Source organism: Trichophyton verrucosum (assembly GCF_000151505.1).
Source record: "Trichophyton verrucosum HKI 0517 chromosome Unknown contig00896_1.f1.exp, whole genome shotgun sequence".
NCBI classification, from domain to species: domain Eukaryota; kingdom Fungi; phylum Ascomycota; class Eurotiomycetes; order Onygenales; family Arthrodermataceae; genus Trichophyton; species Trichophyton verrucosum.
In genome coordinates, this window is record NW_003315223.1 from 1 (window position 1) to 12,340 (window position 12,340).

At 45.6% G+C, this 12,340-nt stretch overlaps 3 protein-coding genes across 3 annotated transcripts; 1 reads left to right on the top strand and 2 right to left on the bottom strand.

Annotated features, from left to right (window-relative positions):
- Positions 1-337: 337 nt before the first annotated feature.
- Positions 338-2,284, bottom strand: TRV_07093 (uncharacterized protein; the record flags this gene model as incomplete). Its single annotated transcript, XM_003018821.1, has 6 exons — positions 338-523; positions 612-736; positions 905-1,001; positions 1,061-1,378; positions 1,444-2,081; positions 2,167-2,284. The coding sequence occupies 6 exons, from the start codon at positions 2,282-2,284 to the stop codon at positions 338-340; spliced, it is 1,482 nt and encodes a 493-aa protein (XP_003018867.1).
- A 3,753-nt stretch (positions 2,285-6,037) lies between these two features.
- TRV_07094 (RTA1 domain protein, putative) lies at positions 6,038-7,041 on the bottom strand (the record flags this gene model as incomplete). The annotated part of the gene is made up of 2 exons (XM_003018822.1): positions 6,038-6,658; positions 6,745-7,041. 2 exons carry the CDS (start codon positions 7,039-7,041, stop codon positions 6,038-6,040), a joined length of 918 nt encoding a protein of 305 aa, XP_003018868.1.
- Positions 7,042-9,665: 2,624 nt separating this feature from the next.
- Positions 9,666-11,783, top strand: TRV_07095 (uncharacterized protein; the record flags this gene model as incomplete). Its single annotated transcript, XM_003018823.1, has 4 exons — positions 9,666-9,934; positions 10,019-10,257; positions 10,323-11,182; positions 11,253-11,783. The coding sequence occupies 4 exons, from the start codon at positions 9,666-9,668 to the stop codon at positions 11,781-11,783; spliced, it is 1,899 nt and encodes a 632-aa protein (XP_003018869.1).
- Between the last annotated feature and the right edge of the window lie 557 nt (positions 11,784-12,340).

Consider the following 12,340-nt stretch of genomic DNA (forward strand, 5'->3'; position numbering starts at 1 on the left):
GTTTTTTTTTTTTGTTTTTTTTTTTTTTTTTTTTTAATGCCACCGTCAAATGATCAAATAAAACAACGTTCACAATTAACTAATTAATTACATTATAGGTTGAGTGACGAGGTCATATCAAAACAGTCAAAGAAAGTCGCAACAGAACAGGCTGATAAAAGACTAGAGATAGGAACTGGGTATAACGCTAATGACAACGGCAGGAAAACATATACCAAAAAGGAAACTCATACGAGCAGTGTAAAGAAATTAGGGCTGCTGTGTCTTTCAACACAAACTTGTAGGTATTGGGAAAGCCATAATTCATTATGGGCGACGCGAAATTCCCGCTCCATATTTATTCGGGAAACTTGAAACCATCCCGCATCAGTGATGTGGAAGCCGAAGTTTTGGTTGCCCATGCCTTTAGAGATATGACAACGATCTCCCAGGCCATGGAAAGCGATGTAACTCCCATCCCAACTGTGAAGACAATCATTGCATTGACCTCATAATACTCCATGGCTGCGACAATATCCGCGGTCTATACGGTCAAGTTAGCATATGTCAACTGGTCTATAGTTTGATATAGTTGGGGGAAGCAAGAAATTCCGACACGGAGGAATGCATACACTTAGCATGAAAACAAGTCCGCCTGATATAAGACAGAATGAGGTGACCAACTCTGAGGGTGGCCGGGAAGGAAGAATCGAGCTTGGTGGGTTGATATAGAGCAGGATATATGTGACAGCGCGTGCTAATGAGAACCCCACCAGGAGCATCCCCCACTGCGTGTGAACCATAGTCGACACCATACTATGTTGGTGGTGGGAACTCATCATTAAGCCCAACAACAAGATTACTGTTGCAGGCATAGGGTTGAGAGATACTCCTTGGGACCTCGGCGGCCGCCATTCGTCCGCACCTGACGGGTATTCTTTGTCAAGAGCAATTGGAGATGGTCCCAAAGCAGTCTGATTTATCCAGTCACGAACTCGACGAGATTCAGCCAACATTCCGCACTGATTGCTCATTGTCAGCCGGAGTGTTCAAAAGCACAGTTCAAAACAAGAAAACCTACCAAGCCGCCGCCAAAAAACATGATGGTTATTGAAACATGTTCAAGATCGTGGGCCGTCCATGGTCCTCCCCACCCACCAAGATGCTCCAAAAACATGTTGCTGGCTCCATATAAGAAAATAACAAACGATTCTGTGAATTCTGCGGTTGGTATTCTTGACTTCCAACCCCCTACGATGGCACGTGATGGCTTCACATTCCATGCCCATCCGAAGTCTGCAAAGCAACCAAGCCACCGACCTAGAGTCAAGAATCCATACCACATGAAAATCCCGCCTTTGATGAAATGCGCCAGTCCGTTGAAGATTTGTCGTCCGCGCTAGGTGTCACACACCTGTTAGCCATCAAACGCCCACGTCATGGGGAAATATCAGCTGTACTTACGAAAATTCCAGTATAAACAACAGCACCCGACGTAAGGGCGAAGAATCCAAGGATCAGGATCGTCCTCTCAACGATAGTGTGGATCAAAGTCAATGCACTGAGGACACGCTGCGAAGTCAGCTGAGGAACACGAGCTGTCAAATATCTGTCGAGAGACCCGAATGGAGATAGCCGTTGACAGCTAGGTTTATTGCTTGCTTCGAGGTTTGGTATCGCCATGTCCTCAGCTTCCCGTCTGTCATGTTCAAAGGAGCTACATCCGCTACGGGGGGAATACGTGTGCTCGTCGCTGCCTTGACCGCTGTCTGCAGACCACCGAGTTTGCCGATTGGTATCCCGAGAATAAGAGTCATTTCTGCCTGAATTGGTATCAACAGAAAGGAAGGCAACTCTTTCGTATGCATTATCTCGCGCATGGCTTTTGCCGTTGGAGTATGCGAGAAGTAGCCCCATCACAACCTCCGCAACCATGACCCATGTAGCCACCCATCCTATCTTGGTATGCACATTGTGTTCATAAAGATCGGGAGTTTGGTTACTGTATATGATGCCGCATAATACGGCAACAGCATTGACGACCAAGAAACCAAACTGAGTTGGCAACGCGAGTCGGGACTTTGATACACTAAACACAACACCTTTTCACGAAGAACAGATTCCAACCGTTAGCTACGCAACAAGCTCTCCTGGATCTCGTCAAAATTATAATCGGAGATCTCTTACCTACTGGGAGGATAACGACCCAAGCTATAGCCATCAACACGATATGGGCTAGGATCGTTCCCGAATGTTTCTGGTATCTAAAATAGCTCATCAGATGAGCTGTGTCTCCAGCAGTCATGGTCGCCGTCGCCGCCGCGGCTGGTGCTACAGATGATGTCGTTTCGGTCGCTCCCGCCATATGCATTGACTCGTGGCCATCACCATGCGGTATCGCGCCCGCTACTGTCGCGAGAAACAGTAGCAAGGGAGCATAGGAGGTGTGAGTCGTGAGGTGATGCGGCAACATTTGGAAGAGTACTTTGAGAGAGCAACCCAATTCGGCAGCCTAGGATGCTTTGTAGGAAAAGCTTCTCCTGTGGGCAGAGCTTGATATATGACTATTTATATACACGATTTGAAACTGCAGGAGCAAATGTTGCAGCTTATGACACTCGGGGAAGGAGCCTGGTACTAAGGGGAGGAAGCAAAGGGACATAAGGAAAGCACGAAAGAGCAGGAAGCCGCGTTAAGGGAGGGCCGGCCATGTGCCCTTTGTTATAAACTATTTATTCCTGGCGCCTTGCCTGACATCCGTTCTTCATGAAGATCAAGGCGGGCTGACAAACGCACGAAACGGTCGGCCGCCGGAAGAAGAGGATCCCAGAAGGACCCAAGCTTCGGAGTTAAGTGCAATATTCTTTCTGACAAAAACTGAGAACAACTTATGACGAAATGTGGTTGGAGAACTTTATGCATCAGCTTAGAGTTGATATGCATGATAGGCTGGCCAGGCCATGTACGAGGTACGAGGTACGAGAGGCCCTTGTTCAAGCTGTCAACTCTAACGCATTTCCTGACGAGTCCGCTGCGCAGTTAAGAGACGTAAGATGTTGTGCCTTCCCCCGTCTTACTGCGTATTCCTCTTTGCTCGGTTCGCCATTTTCACCGCCCGGAGCCACTTGGCCACGCTGCTTGGACATGAAGCGCAGGCTCCATACATATGCATGACTTCAGCTGAATCGCTTCCAGGTTGTACCGTGGTTGCTCATATCTCCACAGGACGGGGTGGGGAACAACATGGAAGTGGGAAGGAAAAAGCAACGGTGACCCTCTCGCTGCTCCCTTTGCAAGGCTCAACAAACGCCTTATTTCCACCGCCGAAATACTTATAAGCGACCAGCCAAGAAGAGACCCTTTGGCTATAACAGAATGAGCGCTCTGCACAGGGTACGTCCGTATAGAACAACTCCGCTTGAAGGGAGACAGTGAGAGTAGTTCTGGGGGTCAGTGATGTTCTCCGGATGGCCGGCAACAGGATGAGAGCCATCTCGAAAATTTTGCATGAACTAATAAGTTAGTTGGGCCTATGTGACTTGGGCCGGACGAAAATTACCGACATCCCGAGGGGATTTTGGGATTTCAAAACAAGCCAAGTATCCGTGAAGTACTTTTTTACGTATTTGAAACCGGAGAGTGACTTAAGAAGTACTTCACTGCTTTTGTCTTTCTGGTCCCGCTTATCTAGCCGGCACATCCGCCAGAATTATTAATTTTATACGCAGCCCAAATACCAAACAACTCCCAGCCCGGAGCGTACGCTCCGCCCGTGCTCCAGCCATTACCAACTCTCTACCGAGGGTGTCGATGAATCCGTCCCCCGATGATCCGATGACTCTCACTTATGGGATGAAGCTAATCAAACCTCTCCTTTAGTTCTCCGATTTAGCCGATAGCAACGAAAAGATCGACTATTCAATTCGATATGAGGTAGTTAGAACTAGCCAAAATAGGCTGCGTAGCCCAATATTTCGGGCATTAGATTCATTATTTCGGTTGTGGTCCCTCCTAACTATCATTGGATGATGTATCGGTTGTATGTACCTCCAAAAATTGTGCATTAAATCGCATCGTGGCCGTCTCATTTCTTTTTTTCCCCTGTTAACCAATTAGTTATTAATATAGGGATGTTTATTCACGGCCCTGGTCATCTAAGTAATAAAAGAATCGCAATCCCTCAAAGCCCACGAGTAGCAGAGACTTATGTCAAGTTATAGATAATCAATGACAAATTATTATAGTATTAAGTCGACTGGACCGTCCAATTAACCAATCTACACCACTTCCTGCTTCTCTGATAACTTGTTAACCAGTTGTCGGCTAACTAGTCAATTGAATGCATGAACTCTATCGAAAGAGCTACCCGACGTCTTCATATCATCAATAATTCGCCCCCGGCTACGCAGTCTTCATCTGTTATTTCAGATTAAGTACCTGCAAAGCGATATCCAACGAGTGGAGGAGAGATAGAAAGAGAAAGAAGACTACTCTGCATGTTGCGAGGATACCTCGGACTGCTACTACTTATCTAACTACTGCTTGCTAGGATTTTTTGTTCCCAATAGTCAAAATGCCACCGAGATGTTAATAAAATTAGGGTACGAATGAGCTCAAGCAAACCTTCGATTTCTCGCAGATAGTGGTTAATCAAGCACATCAAGTATTAGACCTTCCGGGGTGCTCCGGCCACTAAGACAGTTAGAACGGAGGAATCTTATTGAAACTGAGAATCCATGGAGCCACTGTCTGTGTTCACATCAAGATGTGTCTAACAAGATCCAACCTGAAGACATCGATGTGCTAGATTTTCTCTCCTAAGCTAAAGACATGATTGGATTGAAGTGTAGACTCGTATGTCCAATAGTAGCCCGTTGGTAGAACCATTGTATTTGAGCCTCATTCTTATTTTTATTTTTATTTTATTTTTTTATTGGAAAGGATAACTGTCTACAATATCAAACCATAACTGCCCTACTCTCCCCATAAACATCGGTCTTCGAATATGTCGTAAGGCCGGGCGGTTAATTCGCTACCATTGTGACTTGGATAAAATTGCTCTGCCGCCCATGAGAAGACGATGGTGAGAGAATCTATATGCCGGTGAGGCTTTTCCTCAAAATCTCTCCAAATTAAACCATTTTTCCACTTAGCATCCGATTTATATCCAGGATTATAACCTTCCGCATTCCTTTGAACAATATCCCTGGAATCCACCAGCAGACTGGCGACCGTATGCTCATGTTTGGCAGCATAGTTGAGTATATCGTGCTGTCCAAAATCATGATAGTATTTAAAGTATCGTATAGAGTCTGATAAGAAATATAAGGTAGCTAATAGTAGGTTTACCACTCTCCTTGTTAACTCACAGACACTTTCCTTACAGCGTCAAACTGGAGATGGCATGGCTCAGGATTCACAAGTAGGAAGAACATAGCCTAGTATTGCTTCACCTGCTTCTTGAGTAACCAAAATATATAATCACCCTAAACTTCCCAACATCCCTAAGCAACGAAAGGTATGGGATTGTTTGCTTCAAGACGCAGCAGCTGTTTGACGGGTATCTCTAGACGAAGGGTAGACGGACATCGTGAAAAGCACGGGCGTCATCTTAACGATAAAATATACCGCTTGGATACCGATGGAAGTAAAATATATTAGGCTAGAATAAGGTTCATGTCTTCCCACTTGTATACAGGTAAAGCAACCTCCGTCAGTTGTAGTCAGGAAGCGTGAAAATAAACATCGTCGAGGTTGGAGGCTCCTCGAGAGTTTTTTTAAAGTGGATTCGAGTTTACCGCTCGACGGGACCCGGACCTTCCATTAACGGCCCGCTCTGGAAATACTTTATTCCTTATTTTGACATCCAGCAGGATCTTAGGGCGGTACGTAACTACCTACCAGGTAGAAAAGATTAATCCTGCGTCTTGGGTCTCGCTTTACCATCAATAAATATTCTTGAACTAATATCAATGCTGTCTATATAGTGCAATAATAAGATCAAATACCCCTTCGACGGACTTCGTCAAACTTGGAAATCGAAGCATCAAACTCCTCTTTACTGGCCTTTGTCGAATCCAGCTCTGAAACATCTGCTGGGGTGGAATGCGTTTAAAAGAAAAACAGAAATCACCACAAACACGCTCTCCATACCAATGAACAATCCTTCGTTAGATAGCAGCGGGCCATCCCATCCTTCAGACAATTCCGCAATCCGATAAATACTTCGTACATATATGCAAACTGTCGATCCTGCTAGAGACAGCAGAAAGAGTTTGAACTGGGAAGATGATCGAAGGTGGGAATAATTTGGATCTAACGCAGCATTCCCCAAGGCACGGATGCGATTGTAGGTTCTAAAAGCGAAGTCCGCAACCAGTCCCATGAATACAGTCAACGTAATGACCTGAATCACAAGACCAGCTACCATAATGTCTTTCCCTAAGTCAGCTTGCGTCCGGTCATTGTCTCCCGCGGTGCTGGCAATTCCACCGCCGGCACCTTGGAGAGCCAGTGCAAGGATATCGCAAGGAATAAAAATTCGGGGATACCATCGTGGGCGGATTCTGGAGTTTTCGGGGCCAAAAGCAGTCACGATCCGGGATAAGGTGAAGTATATACCAGCGGCAAGGAACGCAGGCGCAAGAGTAAGGCAGCATATTTGAATCATAAATGGAATCTACCTCATATACGTCAGTGATCCATTTTTCCATATTTTCCAAGGTAAACAAGGAGATTCATTGAAGAAAGATTCGGTAGCTATACCTGTTTCCATGGATTATCCCACATCATAATTCTGCCTATATACCCAATCGTCTCACCTAGGGTTCCCAGGACCATGGCAATGGTAAAGCCAAGAAATCGTCTCGTTGTGAGTCCTTGGATGATGAAAATGACGGCAGAGATGAAAAACAGAGCTGTAAATGTCGCATTTGCCGGCAAGGATGGTCGGTACTTATACCACGAAAGAGAGATGTCACATATAGCAAAGGTACATAACTCTCTATCAAAGACCTGTTCCCGGGCCGCAATGGGTGTGATTGCTGAAATGGCACTAGTCATCTTGAAAGAGACTGTATATAAAATCCCAACACAATATTAATTGCTTTCCGGTGTCTGTTTTATGGAAGGGAGTTTAGATTTCTGTCAATGGCTCTGGTTCTCCAGGACTATGGCGCGGTTTATATAGTTCCCTGAAACAAATACACGTCCGCTCGGCAGGCTGGTGCAGAAATCACACTTTACGGCAAGACACGAATCTTCGGGGGGAAGCGAGGGATGGCAAGGCCCCTTCCGTGAGCCCCTGCATCAGTACCAGATGAATCATTATTCAATGAGCCAGGGTATTTCGGTATGGTTGATATGATTCCCCGATAGACTAGGGCTAAGTGGGAGAATGTGAATGCGTTTGTGCCGAACCTTCCAGGGTGGTTAAATTTGGAAGCCAACGTATGTCCTGCCGTGGCTGCGCTGGCCCTTTTTCTGGCAAGTAGAACGGTCCAGCAAGATGTATAATCGGGGCTCGTATAGAAGGCTTCAACATTCTTTCCCACTGCGTTCAAGTCCTAGATTTTGAAGGATCTAGAATCCGCCTCACTCATTCGTCAATGGCAGCGACTTCGTCACAGCCTTAATCCTTCCATAGCCAATTACGTATTTCGATCTGTTGTTCAGCCCCTGAGACTGTAGACAGATGATGTAAGAATGTACGTTTGTTGCTAATCATTGTTGCCTAACAACAAAGGACTGCAAACTCTTGCATTGATATCTAGGTCTGATGTCCGAAACTGGTAAGAACTTGGAGAGTCTACCATAATATTTCTACTTTGCGATGACATAGAGCCTGGTAATCGACTCCATCTAACACTTATCAAATTTTACCAGAACATTGTAATTTTGTGGGTCAAATTTTTGACCAGCAACTTTTGTACGGGATTGCCGGCACCCACGTAGAATTTCATCCGCATAGTTTCCAAGAACAGGACAAAATTCTTCGAACCAAGAATCACGCTACAGGTCTGTTAGTTTCTTCTCTTCAAGAAGAAAACGCGGTCTGTGTGAATACTCACATCGTTGCAGAGGAAGATCCCACTATCCCAGGAACAGCTACTCCGACTACACGATCGATTTCGAACCGTGCAAAGTGATCCTTGTGGAGCACGTTTGAGGTAGGCGACACCCTCCTGAATATGTTTGCGCCATGCTCTCTGGGTGCCACTGGGATCGCAGATTATATCTCCCTTTTGCTATGTATGTTAGATCATCATTCATATCCTAATGTCTTTTAAATTCTTTCAAAGTAAACGGAACCAGTAGAGCTTACTGGTATTCTTTTCTCCAATTTAGAGCTAACTTCGCGAGTATGACTATCTGGTGCATCAGGAAAATCTTCCGGCCTATAGTTGGGGTTTAACTTGAGAATTTGGTGAAAAATCTCTTGAATAGTGCCCTCAAGAGTCACATTATCCCCGCCTGGTGTGACTGGCCCAGTATATATCATCGAACTCGTAGCGAATGATTCCACTGTTGGGCTTGCAAGGACCTGCGAAAGTTAGATGGTATTTCATGTTTAAACAGGTATCTTCTCGAGGATATTACCATGAAGGCGGCAAAAATAAGTGCAAGTAAGAGACTCTTCGTAACAGCCATGGTTCTAGAGGTAGATGGTAAATGGAAAAGAAGATGTGGTTCGCGTTTGCGGCGGAGTTGAGTTGAGGGGGTTTGGTATTTGGTTAGGAAGTGACGGTCCCTTTTATAACCATAAAACGCGATTGTGCCTTCGTCCATTCATCCATTGCGTTCCGAACTTTGCAGTAACTTGTGTTCCCGCATCTACAGCCATGAGTAATTTTCTCACTTGTCCCCCACTGGGAATCCATTCACGAGATGTAAATGAATGGGCTTCTGGGACCTATAATTCGCAGTTGCACCAGCCTTCGCTGCTTGAGGCCCGAGAGAAAAGAGAAGCTATTTATGCCCAGTAACACGAGCATCAACTCTTCACTGAAGTCCGCATTACATGCAGGTAACAAGACACCGTTCGCTAATTGCCATATGCGAACGTCTTCCTGCCGATGAAGCAAGATTCAATTATAAACCGGGTTTCTGCATTTTGCTGAGAACCACTCATAGAGATGGTGTTTTATCGCGCATCAAAAAACTGGGTATAGTTATATATTCGTATATCCATATAATATAGCGACTGCTATTGAGAGTGGCCCCCAAGTTACGCATATCAACCATCGCTTGCAGGTACCACTGCATTCAAATGCCTCAGTCACATCTATAGATTAATACACCAGATAGATGACCCATTCCCTTCGCCAAAAATAGCTCTCTCCTCCATCTCCTCCAGAGGGTTGCGCAAAAGAGTTGGGACTGGGGAGTTGAGAAGCCGAAGACGGAAAAAAGGGGGAAAGACAGATTTATACCCTCAATCACGTGACGGGCAACTGCCGGGCGCCTCCAGCTTTAGTTAACTATCAGCTGTAGATCGAGATAGAGAGAGAGATGGAGAGTCGCAGGAGCAAGAGAGAACAGCTTTTTCTTCCCGGACCATACCTGAGGGATACATGCAGGCTTCACTGGAGGCAGCCCGAGAACGCCTAATCCCCCATGGCGCTAATATGTACGTATAAACCGCCCTTGACCCTTATGAGATGACCATCAGTTAACCAACTGTTATTATGACAACAATAGCAACATTGGTCGCGAAACTGCGCCATGACCCGCGGCCTCTGTACAAGCTTCCACCCTATATATCGGTACTCCTTATTCTAGTCGGTGCGGTCTGGCTTCTGCTGCTTCCCCTGAACGAATACTCGCGAGAAACATACATTTCAGAAAATGCTCTACTTCCTGGCCAAGTACACACTTACTTTGCTGGAAGCGAGCAGAATATATTCCGCGCATACAGACAGGAGCTTGATACTGTGAAAGATCGCGATTACAGCTTGTATGTGAAACTTTCGCTCACCTTGAAACGGGAGTAAATTCCCGCGAATTAAAGAATTCTGGAGCTAACCCTTCACTTATACAGCATATCAGAAAAGCTCCAATCAGTGTTTCGAGAGTCGGGACTGAAAGTTGCTACACAGAACTACGAGTATCAATCTTCTGGAAATGTGTATACTGGCCAAAACGTGTACAGTGTTATCCATGCCCCGCGTGGAGATGGCACCGAAGCAATGGTGCTGATAGCAGCCTGGAAGACCGTTGATGGGGAACTCAACCTCCACGGTGTTGCATTAGCATTGACACTTGCAAGATATTTCAAACGTCTGTATCCTAAAACGTTGAGAAATCTTCAAATTTTATGTTACTAATCCATTCTGTTTGAATAGGCTGGTCTTTGTGGTCAAAAGACATTATATTCCTCATCACACCGGATAGCAAGTCAGGAGCACAAGCGTGGGTTGACGCTTACCATGATATGCATCCACCTTCTGTTCAGCCTTTACCACTAAAAAGTGGTGCCATACAAGGGGCTATTGCGTTTGAACATCCTCAGAACCATAGATTCGAATCCCTTCACATCCTATATGACGGTGTGAACGGTCAGCTGCCGAATCTTGACCTGTTCAATACTGCCATTGCTGTTGCTCGCGGTCAGATGGGTATTCCAGTTGACTTGCAGCATGTATGGAATCATGACAATAAATACCAAAAACGTCTCCAGACTATGCTTAAAGGCATGATTCGCCAAGGACTAGGCCATGCTGCCGGGGTTCATAGCAGCTTCATCCCCTACCATATTGATGCCATCACATTTCAGACCATTGGTAGTGGGTGGGAAGATGAGATGGCTCTAGGAAGATCCATCGAGGGCGTTGTCAGAAGCATTAACAACCTCCTAGAACATTTCCACCAAAGTTTCTTCTTTTACCTACTTATGCACACCAAGCGCTTCGTCAGCATAGGGACTTATCTGCCTAGCGCAATGCTAATTGCGGGGAATTTCACCATTATGGCAATCGGTCTCTGGCTTAAGAGTGGACGTCGGACTCCAAACGCGCCGCTAGAGACACACCTCACGCCTCTCGATAGCAAATCAGGGGAAGAAAAGCTAAACGCCACCACCATCGCTATTGATGGGGTCAATAGAGCTGTGGAAAGGCATATGTCATTGCCGTTAGCTCTGGTGTTGGGGTTACACTTCTTAGGAGCTGTTCCCTTGTACACTTTCAACAGCCTTCCTCATAATGTATGTGCATACTACGTCGTACAAGTCGATTGTATTTCCAGGCCCAGCTAACAAACTTATTTTATTTTAGCTTCTATCTTATGCGGCATACATTTTTGCCGTGGCGAATATCGCCATCCCCCTCGTCATATCTGTGGTTGTGGTTTACTTCTTACGACCTACCACCCAGCAGTTTATCCTCACTAAATCATTTTCTCTTGTTCTTCTAGGATTGTTTCTCTCTGCTCTAGCTACACTCAACTTCTCTTTGTCCCTTCTCCTAGGCCTTGTCTGTACGCCACTCACTTTCATCGGCTACATGGAATCCTCTGCAACTCAGATGGGGAGGTCTAAAGTTCAGCCGCAGACAGAAGCGGAAAGAGATGCGAGAGCTCTGCTACTGGTAAAAACTGCGTTTGGAATATTGCTTCTTAACCTTCTCTCGCCGACGGCTCTACTCCTTGGCATATGTACAGTTTACAATATCCCCGTCGAGCTTGTTCTGTCTGAAGCAGCATTTGGATGGAATGTCTGGGGAATGTGGACCCAAGTTGCGGTTTGGTGTATATGGTGGCCGGCGTGGCTGGCGGGCTGCGTGTTGCATTTTTCCTCGATTTTATGATTACTAGAAGAGCAATGGTTACTAATATGTATACATGAATTTAGAGTACTCATTGACCAGAAATCTTCCGTTGGTCCTGGGCTGCACCTTTCATCGATGTATGCTTAGAGCCACAACCGAGTAACTCATTCCACTGCTGAAACTGAGTCTCAAACATAATATACGCTGTCGGTATTGCAACAGTTAAATCTGGCCAGGGGGTCTCAGCCTGTGCAACACCAAAGACATAGCTCAATCTCAATTGAGGATTGGATGTTAGAAGACTAATTCAACCTTCAAGTAACCTACGTTGGGAAGGTTTGGCCTGAAATTCCCAGCTCGTATATGATAACTTCGCTCCATGACCCTCCAATGAAAACATTGATTGGGCAGTCTATCCATTCGACTGCCTTGTGCACTGCGTCTAGGCTGCATCTAATTGATATAAACTGTGTCAACAGCTGAGAGCATACCTACAGGGGCGTGAAAGATAAACACGAAGGATTCATATATGCTGCAGTGATGGATAACATATACCCAAGCTGAACCACGAGCCCTGGGTTTCCTACATTGATAAA